The 18,288-nt window shown below is 35.7% G+C and overlaps 1 protein-coding gene across 1 annotated transcript; it reads left to right on the top strand.

Moving 5' to 3' along the window:
• Window positions 1–10,045: 10,045 nt before the first annotated feature.
• On the top strand, window positions 10,046–16,473 carry LOC112726041 (TMV resistance protein N). The gene is made up of 5 exons (XM_025775484.2): window positions 10,046–10,567; window positions 11,769–12,858; window positions 13,176–13,466; window positions 13,741–13,942; window positions 15,628–16,473. Exons 1-5 carry the CDS (start codon window positions 10,080–10,082, stop codon window positions 16,290–16,292), a joined length of 2,736 nt encoding a protein of 911 aa, XP_025631269.1. The 5' UTR covers window positions 10,046–10,079; the 3' UTR covers window positions 16,293–16,473.
• Window positions 16,474–18,288: the final 1,815 nt, after the last annotated feature.

Genomic DNA, 18,288 nt, shown 5'->3' with positions numbered 1-18,288 from the left:
TCGGAGAGTTTCCTGGTTGCCTTGTTTGATCCCGAGTAGACTGGGGGCATGTTTTGCCTTGTCCTTTTGAATGGAGAACCGTGTTAGGAATTTTTTGGTTAGGTCTTCGAAGCTGGTGATTGATCTTGGTGGCAGGTTGTCGAACCATTTCATGGCTGACTTGGTGAGAGTGGTGGGGAAGGCTTTGCACCGAATCGCGTCGGAGGCGTCGACTAGGTACATTCTGCTTCTAAAGTTGCTGAGGTGGTGACTTGGATCGGTGGTGCCGTCGTATAGATCCATATCGGGTGGCTTAAAGTTCCGCGATACCTTTTCCTTCATGATCTCTTGCGTGAAGGGATCATGGTTGCCTTCGGGGGTGGGACCGCGGTCCGTCCGATCTTTCAGGTTGGCCTCTATTTTCCGGAGTTTTTCTTCTAATTCCCTGCGCTTGCGAGCCTCCCTTCTCAAATCTTGTTCAGTTTCTTTCTGCTTCTTTATGTCCTCTTCGAGTTGTTTCAGCCGGTTTTGCTGTGCCCGAACTGCTTCTAGAATTTCTGAGCTCTTTTCTTTTTCGGGATTTTGTGGATTTTTGTTTGGGAGTGATGTCTTTGGGTGATTCTGTTTGTTTCCTCCTGGAGTGCGCGGTGATAGAGGGCTGTCCGGTCGTTCTCCGGTGTCAACTTCCTCCTCTTGTTCTGATGTAGCGTGGTTATTGTTGGGAGGATCGTCTGCCATGGTAGAGGGATGACTTCCAGGATCCCCGGCAACGGCGCCAATGTTCCGAGGGTTACCTGAAACGTGTAGCTCGGCCGTCTGGCAAGACCCGAGGTGAGGGTTCTGTGACCCGAGCTTGATGCGCTGAGCGGCTGGTGGTTGTACCTGCAATGACACTCCGATGCTTAAGTTAGCATGGGTCCAAGCAGATATTGAGTAGAATTAGAGTATGAGTTATACCTGGGTGCTCCAGTGTATTTATAGTAGTTGGTCGTGATCTTCCCTGGATAAGATATTCTTATCTTATCTTATCTTTTGGGAGCTTTATCCCTATCTTTGTGGAACCGCCTTTCTTTAGGCCTTTTCGGCCTTTAGGTTTTGGGCTTCGTTCCTTCTGATGGGCCTTCTTTAGCTTATTTGTCCGAGGTCCGACCTCAGGCGTGGGCCTTGGGACGAGGTCGGACCTTCTATGAACTTCCGAGTTGGGGGAGCTTGGTCAGGGTATGAACAGTTAGTATGAGAAGTGACGGAAGGAGTGATGCGACTAACTTAAAATTTTTTAAAGATGGATTTGATTAAAAACATTTTTTTGAAAATTGATTTGGAGATCACGTGATCTTTTAAGGATCATTTACTCATACTAGTTATGCTTATATTGAAAATATGTGCTGTGTTCGGTTAAGAGGCACTTTATTTAAAGGGAAAAAGATAAATACGTCTCTGACTTTTTAAACTTTTGACAAATACATCCCTGACAAAATTTAAATACAAAAAAGTCCCTGACTTTAACAAACGGAGGACAATTTAGTCCTTTCGTCTATTTGCCTCTCATACACCTAATGGAACTGGCTGACGTGGCTGAAATGGTGTCCAGGTGTCCGTTATGGTGCCACGTTGGAAAGGAAAAAAAGTTCGAAGGACAAATAAGTCCTTGACGTCATTTTACAAATAAAGTTCAAAGGACAAATAGGTCTTTGAGATTTTTTTTTTCAAAATTAATAAACTTGTTCCGGGGCTTACCTAGAACCGGACGGTGGTTGGACTTGTTTGAGGCCCAAGCGCTGGAGGAGTGTGGTCTCCGACTTGGTTTACGTCTGGGAGCCGCCTCCGAGTTGTGTGTTCCAAGAGATGGGGGGTGGTACCTGCAAAGACACTCCGATGCCTAAGTCAGCATGGGGTTAAGCAGGTTTAGAATGTATTGGAACTTAGAGATACCTGAGGGGTGTCAGGGTATTTATAGTGGTGATCCAATAACCACCGTTGGAGTAGTGCCACCTTTTTAGGTGGATAACCGTCCCTTTTATCTAGGGATTGTTGGGATATGGCTTCTAGAAGTGGTTAGAGAGATTTTAGGGGCAGTTACTTATTTGAATAAGTGTTATCTGCCAGCTATTTCTTGAGCCCGACTTCTTTGGAAAGAAGTCTGTGTTGAGTCCGACCTCTTTTGAAGAGGTCAGTGAATAACGAAGGCCAATCTTTGGATTGGGCCTTTTGGTGTATTTGGACCTGGGCCATACCGTTGGGTCAGGGTAGGAACAGTGCCCCTACTCGAGTCCAATCTCTTTTGCTTATGAGTTGGATTCGAGTATTGAACTTGGTCTGTAGCTGACGTGACTTTTAAAACTGGCGTGATTTTAAATTTCTTAACCGCCAAGTCTAATCAAACGTCGCGTCTGTTGGGGTTTTCGCATTTACACATGGGAGCAGTTACATTGGTAACAACGCGTTTCTTTAATGATCGCGTCAATTTACCCTTATGCCCCTGGCGTGCTATAAATACTTTTCCCTCTTTAAACGACTTGTTTTTGGCCAAGTCTTTTTTCTAAGACTGATTGGTACAACTCGTTCTTTCTGAGTTATTTAAGGCTTGTAGGCTTTGTATGACTGGTTTTAGCACATCGTGCTTAACCAGAAAACATTTCTTATCCTAATTTTGTACAACTCGTTCAGTTCGAGCTGTTTTGAGGATGCATGACTTGTTTTAATACAAATCACCTTTCTGAAACTTATTCTGATTTCTTACGACTTGTTTTGATACAAATCGTTTATTTCAAAACTCGTAATTATTTTTTTAGTATAACCTCATCTAGCTCGTTCGATGCGAGTAGTTTTAAGGTCTTACGATTTGCTTCATTTCAAATCGTTTAATTAAAACGTGGCTATTTCTTGATCTAATTTCATACAACTCATTTAAATTCGAGCTGTTTTTTAGGACTTCACAACTTGTTTCAAGTACAAATTGTCTATTTTGAGTCCTTTTAAACTATCAGATCATCTTTATAACCATCGGACTTCGTTGCTTTATCCATTATGCCCCTGCTCGAGGTCGAGCTTTATGAAGTCGGACTCGAGCAATCAAGCAGAAAGGATTTTCGAATGAAGCATTTTTTATTGAACTCATTCATTCTGAGTTTTCTAGATGACTTGTTTTTTATACAAGTCACTTTTTTGAAGCACAACTCGTTATATATCAAGTTGTTTTGCGCAATTTAAATTACTTAGATCATATGGTTATTTTTTACTCGATTTTGTTCAACTCATGGGCTTGAGTTGTTTTAAATCATCAAGCCGTATTATAACCATTGGACACCAATTTATACCTCGTCGCTTTATCCGAGCGACCATTGAAAAGGCCAGCTCGTGATTTTTGCGCTTTGTCGAGCATAAATTGGCGCCTTAGGTGAAAGGATTATATGCTTATTCCCTCCCCTTTCTAGTTTTTACAAGGTTGTCGTCCTTGTGTATGATACAACTTGTTTTATCCAAGTTGTTTTGGAGGATAGTTTTTACGTTTCGATTTTGTTCAAAAACGTTTACAATCCTTCCTTTTTAACTCGTTTCTATACGAGTCGTTTGAAGTGATTCATTTTGATACAAATCACTTTTAAAGCTTTGCTTTTAGATAGACACGACTTGTGCTTGACACAATTTCGTTGAAAATATGGTTGACTGGCATAACTCGTTTAATCCAAGTTATCCTTATGTTGTTGTGAATGCTAGAACGAGTTTTCTTGGAACAACTTGTTTTTGTGAAAGTGTTCCATTTTATACGACTAAGTCGTTTATTTTTAGAACTTGTAGAGATGAGATTGTGGGCTTGAGATTTTGTACGATCCATTTGTTATCCGTGTGGATCGAGTTGTTAGATCGTATTTATGCCTTAAGGGGCATATTTAGTTAAGTTACTTTTGCGACTTGTTCTAAACACAACTTTTTCAACCCGTTTGGCCCGAGCTGTTTCGAGGTGTTTTCTTTCCAATTCGCATATGTAACTTCTTTCCACCAATTGGTTCCTCGTCGCTTCATCCAGGCGATTTCTATATGATCGGCCCGTGATTTTCGTGTTTTATCGAGCTTCAATTGGTGTGTGTTAATTGTAGAAAATCAATTTTCATAAGGAATTGTTTTATCTCCTTATGTTGGAGGTGTGTTGTGACCTGAGTAGTTTTTCACCCTCGAAGTTAGACACTTTGTAGTAGCCCTTTTCTAAGATTTCAGTAATCTTAGAAAAAACCTTTTTGATCTTTGTTTTGAAAAACCTTTTTCTTGGCTGACTGTCCCTTTCTTTAAGTTAAGTTTTCCTTAGCAACTCGGGACAGCCTTTTGCCTTAGTGCTTTCAATAGGTTTCCTGATCTCTTTTTGGTATTCCTTATACTCAATTTTTGATTTATTGAGCTCTTATGATTTAGGTTATTTTTGCGATGCGTTTCCTTTTTTCTCGGTTTTTCCGACTTGTAAGTCAGATAATTTCCGAGTTTATTACGATCGACTTTTATAACCTCTTTACACTGACTTGTACCTCGTCGTTTTATCCTGACGACCATCTAGGTCGGTTCATGGGATTTTCACGCTTTGTCGAGCTTAAGTCGGCGCGTTTCGTAGAAAGAAAGAAAAACGAGAAGGAATTTATAAGAGATAAAAGATCTTTATTTATTTGCGAAGGTACTTTTACTGCTACTAAGGGTTTTTCATTATCTATGATCCCTTAGTCTCTACTATGATGCTCGTTAAAAACCCTTCTTCAGAAAAAATCCTTTAATTTTTGGGAAAAAATCATGAAGTTGGAAAAAGAGTATATCAGGGAGTAGAGTTTGCTTTTAGCTATAGTACCTTTTCATGTTACAAGCATGCCACGACCTTGGTAGCTCGGTGCTGTTTAAGTCGGTCACCTTGTAATAACCTTTTCCTAAGATCTCAGTAATCTTGTAGGGTCCTATCCTTTTTGTTGTCAGCTTTCATTCGCCCGAACTCAGTAGCCTGATATTTTTTCTTATCAAGATGAGGTCTTTTGCGGCGAATCTCGTAGCCATCCTTTGTCTCAAGAGCTCTTTCCTTATCTGAGTTTGCTCTCAGGTTTCTGGAAGGGGGTCACGTTCTTCTTTCGTGCTCTAGCATCATTGTAGAATGTTGTCTTTAGTTTTTAATAATTTTGGACTTAGCTTTCATGATAAGCCAGTGCCCCTACTCGAGGTCGAGCTTCATAAAGCCGGACTCGAGTATTCAGTCATGCCATTCTTGAATCTTACTATTTGTTGCTATGTGACTTTTACAAGTTATTTTGGATTCTCTTTTTGGGAGGTCGGATAACTTGTTTTATACTTGTTGTGTCAACTTAGTAAGGTCGGATACTTATCTCTTGGCTTGAGGAGGCATTCTTATAAATCGCCATCCTTTCTCAATTTGTTTTAAACAAATTGTTGTGACGTCGGGTTTACATCCTCTTCGTGTTGATGTTTGATTATGATCACGTTGTCCTTAAGTTATTTGTGCAATTCGTTTTAGCCTTTGCCCCTTGCCAGTTTGATTTAGTACAAGTGGCTTAATGAGGTCGGACCACGATTTGCATTTATAACTTCTTACGCTACTTTGGATCTTATCACTTCAAGTCAGAAAAAGTATGCATTAAGGAGTAAGGTGCGCTTTCTAGCTGTAGTATCCCTTTTGTTGTAAACATGGCACAATCTAGGTAGATTGTTTTCGAGTAAGTTGAGTATGTTGTAGTAGTTCTTTTTCAAGTCTTAAGTGACTTTGTTGGATCTTTTCATTTTGGTGTTGGCTTTTCTTCGTCCGCTTTTGGTCCGATGTCATTTTGGATCAAGACGAAGTTGTCAGTTGAGAAATTTCTTCGTATGACCTTCTCATAGCCATTTATGCTTGGGATCTGGTTTCTCGAAGTTGTACCTCAAGAAAGAAGTCGGACTTTTCTTTGTAAGCTCTTAAAGGAAGTCGGATTTTTATTTGTAGACTTGAATCCTCAGAGGAGGTCAAATTATCTTCATAAGCTTAGATCTTCAGAAGAGGTCGGATTTTTCTTTCTAAGCTTGGAAAGAGGTCAGACTTTCTTTCTAAGCTTGGAGGTTTTCGACCTCATTGTAGACTTTGATCTTTAAAAGAAGTCGGAATCTCTTTCTGATATTCTTCGAGGTTTTTGACCTCATTGTAGAGTTGATCGTGAAAGAGGTCAGATTTTTTACAGACTCCTAAAACGAGGTCGGATTTTTTTCTTGTCGGATCTAAAGAGGTCGGATTCTTCTGAGCAATGAGGTTTTAGACCTCATTGTAGAGTCTAACCTTTAAAAGAGGTCGGACTTTTATTCGTGAGCTCTCTAAAAGAGGTCGGATTTTCTTTGTGAGCTCCCAACTCATCCGACCTTGTTGTAAAGTCTGACCTTTAAAAGAGGTCGGACTTTTATTCGTGAGCTCTCTGAAAGAGGTCGGATTTTCTTTGGTGAGCTCCCAACTCATCCGACCTTGTTGTTAAGTCTAACCTTTAAAAGAGGTCGGACTTTTCTTCATGAGCTCTCTAAAAGAGGTCGGATTTTCTTTGGTGAGCTCCCAACTCATCCGACCTTATTGTAAAGTCTGTCCTTTAAAAAGAGGTTGGACTTTTCTTCATGAGCTCTCTAAAAGAGGTCGGATTTTCTTTGGTGAGCTCCCAACTCATCCGACTTTATTGTAAAGTATGACCTTTAAAAGAGGTCGGACTTTTATTCGTGAGCTCTCTAAAAGAGGTCGGATTTTCTTTGTGAGCTCCCGGCTCATCTGACCTTTGAAGAAAAGTCTGACCATCATTCCCTCCAATGAAGACTGGGCCTTTGTCACTCCAACTTTCTTTTTTCTTTGGATCGGATTCCAGTTTTCTTCCTGGAAGACATCCATCTTTATTGGTGTGCAAACAACATCAAATTCTACCGCAGGAATATTTCTTTCCATATTCATTGGCAGTGATGTAATTTGTGAGCAACCAACGAAAGATGTACCATGTGAATTTTTCGTGTTATTCACTGCTCTGTTGTAATTGATATGTGAATCCAATGAAGAAAAAACTGGATTCATCACTTCATTGTCGGATTGGGTTGCATTTCAAATGGATTGATGCTGCACTTTTTGGCATAAGTTGAAAAGAAAGGTTTCATTGTTTTTATCAACAACGTTTTCCCTTCTTTCTTCAATTACTGACTAATATGGGATATTTTATTTATTTATAAAACCTGTGAATTTGGAACATGCAACTGCTCCATTCCATGAGTGGGTATCATGGACTTTTCCGAGATTGTAAGTCGGCACAAATGTCATTGTCCATCCTATTTCACGAAGAGGTTGGGATTAGTCACGTTCCCTTTTCTCCCCCTCTTTTTTTATACGTAACTTCTTTTGCCAATTAAATTTTCTGAATTGAAAATTCTTATTCAATTGGCTTTTGAGTTTGTCTTTTTTTTTCACGTAACTTCTTTTGCCAATTGAATTTTTTGAATTGAAAATTCTTTTATTCAATTGGCTTTCGAGTTCGTCTTGGTTTGCTTTCTGCAATGGCCTTGGGACGGTGCTTTCTTCTCTTTTGTTTAATCCAATTTAACTGTAGAAGTAGAATCATCATCCCTATTTGATATCCTCTGTCCATTTGGAGAAGTTTTTACAGGATTTTTGGCATCCATAGAAACTGTATTCCAGCTTCTTTTTAACATGCTTTCATCTTATTCATGTCGAGAGGTTGTCCGACCATCTTGTTGATCATCCGCCATTATCAAGGATTGAGCTCCGGGTCTCCGGCAACGGCGCCAATGTTCCGGGGCTTACCTAGAACCGGACGGTGGTTGGACTTGTTTGAGGCCCAAGCGCTGGAGGAGTGTGGTCTCCGACTTGGTTTACGTCTGGGAGCCGCCTCCGAGTTGTGTGTTCCAAGAGATGGGGGGTGGTACCTGCAAAGACACTCCGATGCCTAAGTCAGCATGGGGTTAAGCAGGTTTAGAATGTATTGGAACTTAGAGATACCTGAGGGGTGTCAGGGTATTTATAGTGGTGATCCAATAACCACCGTTGGAGTAGTGCCACCCTTTTAGGTGGATAACCGTCCCTTTTATCTAGGGATTGTTGGGATATGGCTTCTAGAAGTGGTTAGAGAGATTTTAGGGGCAGTTACTTATTTGAATAAGTGTTATCTGCCAGCTATTTCTTGAGCCCGACTTCTTTGGAAAGAAGTCTGTGTTGAGTCCGACCTCTTTTGAAGAGGTCAGTGAATAACGAAGGCCAATCTTTGGATTGGGCCTTTTGGTGTATTTGGACCTGGGCCATACCGTTGGGTCAGGGTAGGAACAAAACTCATTTCTTAAATTCTCTCATCTACCTCTTTCCATTTTTATATTTCTCTCTACTATTTTTACTCCATATATAATTATATTTTATATTAGTAATTTGACAAATCAAAATATGTCATTCGATATTTTTTTACAATTAAAATATTTTAAATGTAAAATTATACACATTAAATTATTTTAAATTTTAGATAACGAATGTTAAAATTAATTACTAATAAAAAATTAGACTTTTTCATATAAAAATAATAACTAAAAATCTTATTATTTAATTTTTTATCTGCAGATATTTTGGTCTTTTTAGTCAGAAACTTTTGTCAACTTACGACTTTTTTGTAAAAGTAGTTTGATTTTATAAATCTTTTGTGTCATGCATAATTTATATTGTTAGAACAAAGTGAATTATAATTTAAAAAAAATATTGTCGTAATGTTATTATGCATAAAAATACTAGTTCTAATATAATACACAAATGCACTAATGCTAACTTAATACATGAATGATGCACAAATGAACTAATGCTAACTTGATGCATAAATGAACTGATGCTAACTAATGCCACTGGTATGATGAAAACTGAACTAATGCAATTTAACAAATTCTAATATAATACACAAATGCACTAAAACTAAACTAATGCAATTTAAGAAAAAGAATAGAAACATAACAAGCCCAATTTCTACAATTTTAATACAAATAATTTAAATTGTAGAATAAAACAAGTTAACTAGATTTCAAAATACAAGCATAATTTTATCAGAAATTATTTTTAATATAGAAAAAAATTGGTGTTTTGGTTGAATATTGACATTTGAAGTGTATTACAGTATTGTGGAAATTATTCAACACGCCTCCACGTGTTGGCTAAGATGCTGCCACGTGTTCAACACGCCCCCCACGTGTTGGCCAGAATGATACCACGTGTGCACGACGCCCCCCACGTGTTAACTTCCTACAAAAAAAATCCACTCATCTATAATTACACTACATTCTCTCATTTTCAATAAAAACACCAATATTTTTTTCATACAAAAAAAAATTAGCCTAATTTTATAAACTAAATTCTCATAATAGAAGTATAATAGAAGTATAATAAAAAAAATTCACAAGAACCTATTTGTCCTTCGAACTTTATTTGTAAAATGACGTCAAGGACTTATTTGTCCTTCGAACTTTTTTCCCCTTCCATCGTGGCACCGTAACGGACACATGTACACCGTTTCAGCCATGTCAGCCAGTTCCGTTAGGTGTATGAGAGGCAAATAGACGGAAGGACAAAATTGTCCTCCGTTTGTTAAAGTCAGGGACTTTTTGTATTTAAATTTTGTCAGGGATGTATTTGTCAAAAGTTTGAAAAGTCAGGGACCTATCTATCTTTTTCCCTTATTTAAAAAAAAAACAACCAAATGATTAGAAAATTCTAAAGCAAAAATCATTAAGAAAAATGTATCTTTATAGGTAAACATATTTCTTTAGAAATCTAGCAGCCCTCAGTATCAAAGCATTAACATTTTTTTCATAAAACAAAAATGCCTACTATTACCAGAATTGAATTGATGACATTTGAGTTACCGTTACATATAAGATCACAATATTTGATATAGTTTGTTGATAAGTTGTCATGACCTAGTTTTAATTCTCTCTCTTTTTCTCCCATATTTTATTGAATAGCTTATGAAAAATGTCAAATGAGTTTGTTTCTCTTTTCGGCAATGATAATGTGTTATTTTGTTCTTATATAAATTGTTCCTTTCAGATACACTTCTATGTGGATGATCTAGATTCATACAATGAGTGCCCTTCATATCATGGCTTCGTCTTCATCTCAGATAAAATATGATGTCTTCATCAGTTTTAGAGGTTTAAACACCCGTGGCGGTTTTCTAAGCCATTTGCTTAAGGCATTAAGGGAGAAACAAATTGATGCATATGTGGATGACAGGCTCAAAGAAGGAGATGATTTATTGCCTACCCTTTTTACAGCAATTGAGAAATCACAAATTGCATTGGTTATATTTTCCAGCGATTATGCTTCTTCAAAATGGTGTTTGGAAGAGCTTGTCAAAATAACAGAATGCATGACAGAAAATTGGCAAATTGTAATACCTATCTTCTACAATATAGATCCATCAGATGTACGACGTCAAAAGGGGTGCTACCAAAATGCATTTGTTCATCATGAAAAATGTTTCAAAGACAACATCATGACTGTAGAAAAATGGAAACTTTCCTTGAAAAGAGTTGCCAATTTATCAGGATTTCATTCCATAAATTTCGGGTAAGTGTATATATATTCACTTTAATATATATTATGACATCAGTATTTGACTTTTTCTTTTAAACTTTAGCACAACATTGAGTTTTCTATTTTGTCAAACAAATACACTACTCACTATTTCAAGCTTATGATGCATGGCAAATTGTATGTGTAAACGTTACTTCACAATTTAGACATGACTCCTGTTAGTTACTTAAAACTGAGTTGCTTTTAGGCTTGAATGTGAAGTCTAGACTCCCTTTGTACAGCGTCCAACTTTATTGGTGTCGAAGTGTCGCCGTCTGAATTCTTCGTGAGGAGGTAGAAGGTGATACCTACAAGGAACTCTGATATTTAAGTTAGCAAAGACTAAAGTAGCTTTTTAGTAGATTTAATCTTAAATATACCTGAGAGTGTCAGTGTATTTATCGTTGCACCCGACCTCTATGAGGTCGGGTAGCTATAGTAGTTAAATCTCTTGAGTGGACTTTTATTCATTTTAGACTTGATTATATTTTTGGGTCAAGGTATGAACAATTTTCTAGAGCATTATGCGGTCATAGAGCCTTAAAAACAAATTGAAATCCATAATTGACTTGGTTGAATTGCAAAGAACTGACAATTTAAGCTAGCAAAAATATGGCTCTTTTAGAAGCGAGTTATTTTGACTTGGCTAAAATAACTCATAACTTAAGCAGGTTCAGGCCAAATCGTAACAAATTAGCCTATTTTCTGGATTCTTTTGTTTCGTTTTTGTTTTTCTTTATAAATGGAAAAATCACATGGTTTCTTATACAAGTTCATGAATAATGAATGATGAGACTTGAGAATTTATACAAGTCGTCATAGTACTTATTATTGTTATTATTATTGGTTAGCAAATAAAGAATATGATGAAACAACTTCTTGTATACCATGAATTGCATGTTGAACAGTAATGTTAGGTCGTAGCTATTTTTTTTTCAGCCAACATTAATTAACCTTTTTAAAAATTATTTTGTTTATTTGAAATTCTAGATCCTAAATCATAAATCCTTAACCCTGCATTAAATTATAAACCCTAAATAGTATTGATTAAATAAAAGTTGGTTCATATACTCTCTCGTTTAGTAATAGTCAATCATAAATGAAATGTTATAGAAAAGAAAAATATATTTTTATGAGTTGTTTCATATTCTTTGGATGATTGATAACAATAAATTTTGTTTTCTTTTTGTTATAGGACTGAAGCTGAACTTATTGAGAAAGTTGTACAACGTGTGTTAGCAAGGTTGAATTACATGCCCCAAATTGAGTTCAAAGGTCTTATTGGAATCGATAAACCAATTGAAGAGCTTCAATCAATGATGTCATGCACTGCGTCAAAAGATGTTCATATTATAGGAATTTGGGGTATGGGTGGTATTGGTAAAACCACTATAGCCAGTGCGTTATTTAATATATTATGCTCTGAATTTGAAGGTTGCTGTTTTGTTCCAAATGTCAGAGAACAATCAGAGAAGAATGGGATAATCCAACTAAGAGATAAACTTCTTTCCATATTGTTAGAGGAAAAAGATCTAAACATTGGTGCTAACGGAGTACCAAGTCATGTTTTGAGGAGACTTGGTCGCAAGAAGATTCTTGTTGTTCTTGACGATGTTAATAATCCAGATCACGTTCAAAGCTTAGTTGGAGGACATGAATGGTTGGGTCAAGGTAGCAGAATCTTCATCACAACTAGAGATAAGCATGTGATTTGTAAAGAAGCCGATGATATTTATGAAGTTGGGGCATTGGAACACCATGAAGCTTTGCAACTTTTAAATTTGCATGCCTTCAATGGAAGGAGCCTACAAATGAGTCAACATAATCTTATGACAAAAGTAGTTGATTATGCCCAAGGAATCCCCTTAGCCTTAAAGGTGTTAGGGACTTTTCTTTTTGGAAAAAGTGCTGAAGAATGGGAAAGTCAATTACAAAAACTTGAGAAAATGTCATTCAACGAAATCCAAAATGTTTTGAGATTAAGTTACGAAGGACTAGATCGAGAAGAAAGCAACATATTTTTATATATTGCTTGTTTTTTCAAAGGAGATGATAACATTAAAATTTTACTGGATGCATGTGGTTACTCCACAGCTATTGCTTTGAAAACTCTTCATGACAGAGCTCTTATAATTGTTTCAAAAGATGGAAAGCACGTAACCATGCACGATTTGATTCGAGAAATGGGTCGAGAAATTGTTCGTCGGCAAAACATTGAAAAGTTTGGGGAACGAAGTCATTTATGGGATCCTATAGACATAACTCAAGTACTAAAGCAGGACCAGGTATGAAACTAGATAACTTATTACTCTCTTAATCAGTATCTTTTGAACAATAGTTTGTTATATCTTTACTTAAACTTTTTAATTGATATGTTGGTCAAGAATAACGAGTTTAATTTTAATGCATTGACAATATAAAATAATTTACACAGTTGTATAATCATATATATTTTTATGAATAACCATTCACGCGGTCAATTTTTTTGCTGATGTGCTGTTATGTCATTAGTGCACGTGTAAACACGAATCAAAATTAAATTTCAAGAATATATCATTTTTCTTTTGGAATTATGTATTTTGTATTAATTTTTGTTGGATAGGGGACTGATCGTATTGAAAGCATAACCTTCAACATGTCAAGTGCTCCTGATCTGAGGTTAAATCGTCATTCCCTTGCTAAAATGAAAAATCTTAACTTTCTGAGATTCTATTCATATGATACATATGGGGTGCACCTTCCAGAAGGCCTTGAAAAATTGCCAGACAAACTAAAACTTTTCCACTGGGATGATTACCCTTTGGAATCCTTGCCCACCAAATTTAATGCAGAGAATCTTGTTGAACTTGATATGCAAGGAAGTTACGTCAAAAAACTTTGGAATGACATACAGGTGCGTGGAAATAATATTTGTTTACTACTTATAATTAAACACTTATAAAATATGTTTATTGCATGGTGAATATAATAAGATATGAGTTTAATTTTAATATATATATATATATATAATATTTAACATAGACATTTAATTATATTCATCTTTCATGCGATTAATATATTACTTTTGTTAATGCGTTATTACGTGGTTGAATACATGTTTAAAATAATTTTACATTACTACTTTTGCCCTCTAAGATTTACCTATTTTATTTGATAATTTGAAACAGAATTTGGCTAATCTAAGACGCATTGATCTTGATGGATCCAAGCAATTGATAGAGCTTCCAGACCTCTCCAAAGCCTCAAATCTTGAAACATTATCACTCTGTGACTGTGAAAATTTGCGCTCTGTTCATCCATCTATTTTCTTCCTCCAAAAACTAATTCATGTAGACCTAGAGCGTTGTATAAGGTTGAAGAAACTTGCAGGTGAGTTACGGTAATATTCAAGCAAATGTTGAGATTAATTCATTCTTAAAATATTTTCATAACGTTAAATTACCTTCTAAAGTTTTTTTATTAATCTTAAATTTTATAGAATAACATATGTATAATAAAGTCCAAACTATGAAGTAATAAATATAATAAAATAATAATAAAAAATATATCATGAGTTAGTTGGATTTGATTTCGTAAAAAACATAGCTGTATAGAATTATTGATAAATGTGAGCATACTAATAGTCTTAAATTAAGAAGTTTAAAGATTCTTTAATCACTATGTTAAAAAGTAATTGCATGACGTTCCAATATTTTTTTAATTATTATCTAAATTTTGCTGAGCTTAAAAATTAAAATGGATATACTACGAAAGTTTTAAAATTATATATTAGAATCGAAAAGATATTATTGAGAAAAAGTACGATGCTTTAGATGTAAGTTATAAAATATATTAAAAGATTACAAAACTAAATTATAATTTTAGAGCTAAACAAAAAATGAGGCAGTTATTAAACATGATAATTTACGAATTTCCACAATTCAAATTCCCAAAAAGCTCTAACATGAAGATCCAACGAGACATTCCAAAAAATAGATATTAAAATAATAGAAGATATAGTAGAAACATGCATTGAAAAAGCATTCCAATATAATGTTTTTAGTTAAAATTTATAAACATATAAAAACATTCTTCTAAATTCTAATCACACTTCCCTCTGTGATATGTTGATTAAATACCCATTTTGATCTTTGAGATTCATGCGATTACTCAATTTGGTCCATAAAATTTAAAATTATCTATACTGGTCCTTTAGATTCAAGTTTAGGCACCAATGTGGTCCCTCGACTCTTTCCAGTGATGACTAGGCAAACGAAGTGCTCATATGACACCCTTCCTGCCATATTGGATGATGGGTAAACGATGTCGTTTATCCTTGGCATTCAAACAAGTCAGAAATATCGTTGTTTTGTATATAAAGGGAGAAGAAACGATGGAGATCCAAAATAAAGTATTCGTCTTCTTCTCTTCCTCTATTATTCTTCGTTTCTAACTTGTTTGGATGCCAAAGGTAAACGATATCGTTTACCATCATCTAGCGTGGTAGGGAGGGTGCAATCTCAGCACTTCGTTTGTCTAGTCATCGTCGGAAAGAATTGAGGGACCATATTGGTGCCCGGACTTAAATCTGGAGAACCAACATAGGTAATTTTAAATTTCAAGAACCAAAATGAGTAATCGCGTGAATCTCAGGGACCAAATGGAGATTTAATCGTGATATGTCACATCATTAACCAATGCTATATAGTATACAGACATATCATTTAATATAAGAAAAGTAGAGGTAGATAATGAAAATATTAAAAAACGTGAATAATTAATATATCAGATGTTTAATTCACTAGGTGTGCGGATGGTTATTCTAATATTAAGATTTAGGTGAATAATTTAGAGGGTAGTGTGTTTTACTTGAATTGGGTCAATTTTAGAACCTATTGTTCATATTGTTCAAGAAAATCATTGGTTACCTAACATAACCCTTTAATATATTAGTAAAATAGTAATAATAGTTGGCTAACAATTGCAAGAAAATATAATGCAACTTTACATACTAAAAATGCATAAAAAAGATCAAATTGAAATGAAATAGATGATAAATATGATGATGTATTTAGGTAAGTGTAGCAGCAGCAGTAAGGTTGAACACTTGAACCTGTCAGGATGCAAGAGGCTAAAGCATCTGCCAGATAGCACATCCAAATTAAAATTTCTTAAAGAGCTTTACCTTGAAGGATGCCAGCAACTTGACACATCAAACCTACACATTTTATTTAGTGGGTTATCATCATTAGAAAGGCTCAATTTGGGTGGGTGCCATAACTTGGATAAACTACCAGACAATGTCAACAACTTATCATTGTTATGTTGGTTATCAGTAAAGGGAACTAATGTGAAGAGCTTGCCAGAGAGCATCAAACATCTTCGAAAGTTGAGATATCTCTACTTGGGGAGTTGTAGGAGGCTTCAATCATTGCCTGAGCTTCCACCTTCTATACAATACTTGGAAGTCAGTGATTGCACATCCTTGAAAACAGTGTTCACTCCAACACCTAAAATGCTCAAACAACACGTCAAACTGTTCAAGAAACAAATAAGTGAAGATGACTTCAGGAGGTATGAAAGTGGGCCGGATTATTTTAACACATATTTTTCATTTGAGAATTGCCCAAGTTTGGATAGGAATGCACTTCGTGTTCTTTTAATATATGTTGGACACTACAATAAGGAAAAGAGAGCAGTTATGGAAAAGCGAATTGAGAAAAGGAGAGCATCCTCATAAACGATTTGCATGCTTACCTATTTGTTAATTATTGTTGCATAAGTTATATTATATAGAATTGTTAGTTATAACTCTTTGTATACACTATTATGTTCATTTTTTCTTTTTTCATATCTTCTCTGTTTCTTCCATATTTGTTTTAAGAAGAAAACAGCCAAGTTATTTTATTTCTAAAAAATGTTATATCAGACACTTTGATCTCTAACAAATTTTTATTATTCTAAAGTTTTTAAGATGAATTGATCCTCCATAAAAGAAAAAAAAGGATGAATTTGTCTTATAATTAGAGTGGTTTTTTAGTGGACTTAATTTTCTTATGATAAAGTTTGTTATATAGTACTATTTTGCTTAATACGTATATTAAAAATTTTATTAAAGACGATAAAGAGACTAATCTATTTGACAAAAAATAATTCTAAAATTTTTTTACAATAATAAAAATTTATCAACAACTAAAATATTTAATCTAAATTTTATTAAAGAATAATTTGGTATTCCTACACCTTTTCTAAATGAACATCTCACTAGTATTTTTCTATATATTGTGTTTTCTTTCTTTGTCTCCAAATATTGCTTAATAGTATGAGTAAAATTCTAGTGTAGTCCCTAGAAGGACAAAGCGATCTTTGTCCAAAAAATAATATCCCTTGGTCCTTGTTCCTGCTTGTTGTAAGACATGGTGGTCTTTCTATCATCTCCAGCATCAAGACCTAACGGAATTTACTTACGCGTTAATGATGTGTCAATGAGTTGCCTGGTAAGTGTCGGGATGGCTAGTAAAAAATGGACAGACATCGATTCATCCCTATTTTTTTGACCAAAACATTGCCATTTTATAAATGATCAAAATAGTTCATTGAGTGTGTATACTAGCTTTCTATATAACCCATATCCCTAACCTTAATTTACAGAAAGTTCTAGACTCTTTTTCTATTCTCCCTCTAAAAGGTGAATCTACGATGGTGTACGTGGTAGTGTTGCTGAGTGGACCTCTGATAATGCCACTGACAAAGCACAGGAAAAGCGATCTGACAGCATCAATGATAGACTCCTTGACAACGTTGACAGAAGTTAAAGGTGTAAGTGAGGAGCGGATATTTTATACGCTTTTTGACATCATTTTCATATAGTTTTTACTAGTTTTTATTGAGTTTTTATAGGTTTTAGTGTTAAATTCACATTTTTCGATTCTACTATGAGTTTTTATGTTTTTGGACAATTTCAGGTATTTTTTGGCTGAAATTGAGGAGTTGGAGCAGAAGTCTGATTCAGAGACAGAGAAAGCATTGCAGATGTTGTCAAAATCTGACCTGCCTGCATTCGAAAGAGCTTTTCTGGAGTTACAAAAGTCCAAATCATACGCTCTCAATGGCTGTGGAAATCTGACTTTCAGAATTTTTCAGAAATATATAATAGTCCATACTTTGCTTCAGATTAGAAGGCCCAAAACTGGCGTCCAACGCCAGCTTCCTACCCCCTTCCAGGCGTCCAACACCCAAAGAGCGGAGCCCAGCGTCCAAAGGCCCAGAGAGGACCCCCTAGCTGGCGTTCCATGCCCAAAGAGCCTCACAGCACGTGGATCTCATCAAAGTTCAGCCCAAACACTCATCAAGTGGGCCCCAAAAGTGAATCTTAGCACTAAATAGACTGTTTTACCCTTTATGTGTAATCCTTAGTCATTAACCTAGTATTTAAAGAACTTTTACACCTCTCACTGGGAGAGGTCTGCCATATTGTCATTTACCATTGTATTTTACTTCAGTATGAGTCTCTAAACCTCCTAGGTTGAGGGGAGGAGCCCTGCTGAGTCCTATGAATTAATAAAAGTACTGCTGTTTTTCTTCGATCCATGTTTGATTAATTCTAATATGTATATTCGTACTTCATCGTGGTGAATAGGATGATCTAACCAATTAGCTCTATTTATCACATTAAGACGAACATGCCTGACAAACACCCGCGTCTACTTGGGTCAGAATGCGTCTTTCACCAGACA

The sequence above is a fragment of the Arachis hypogaea genome, chromosome 2 (genome assembly GCF_003086295.3).
Source record: "Arachis hypogaea cultivar Tifrunner chromosome 2, arahy.Tifrunner.gnm2.J5K5, whole genome shotgun sequence".
NCBI classification, from domain to species: Eukaryota; Viridiplantae; Streptophyta; class Magnoliopsida; order Fabales; family Fabaceae; genus Arachis; species Arachis hypogaea.
The sequence above is the reverse complement of the archived record's forward strand: the minus strand, read 5'-3'. Positions and strand labels throughout refer to the sequence as shown.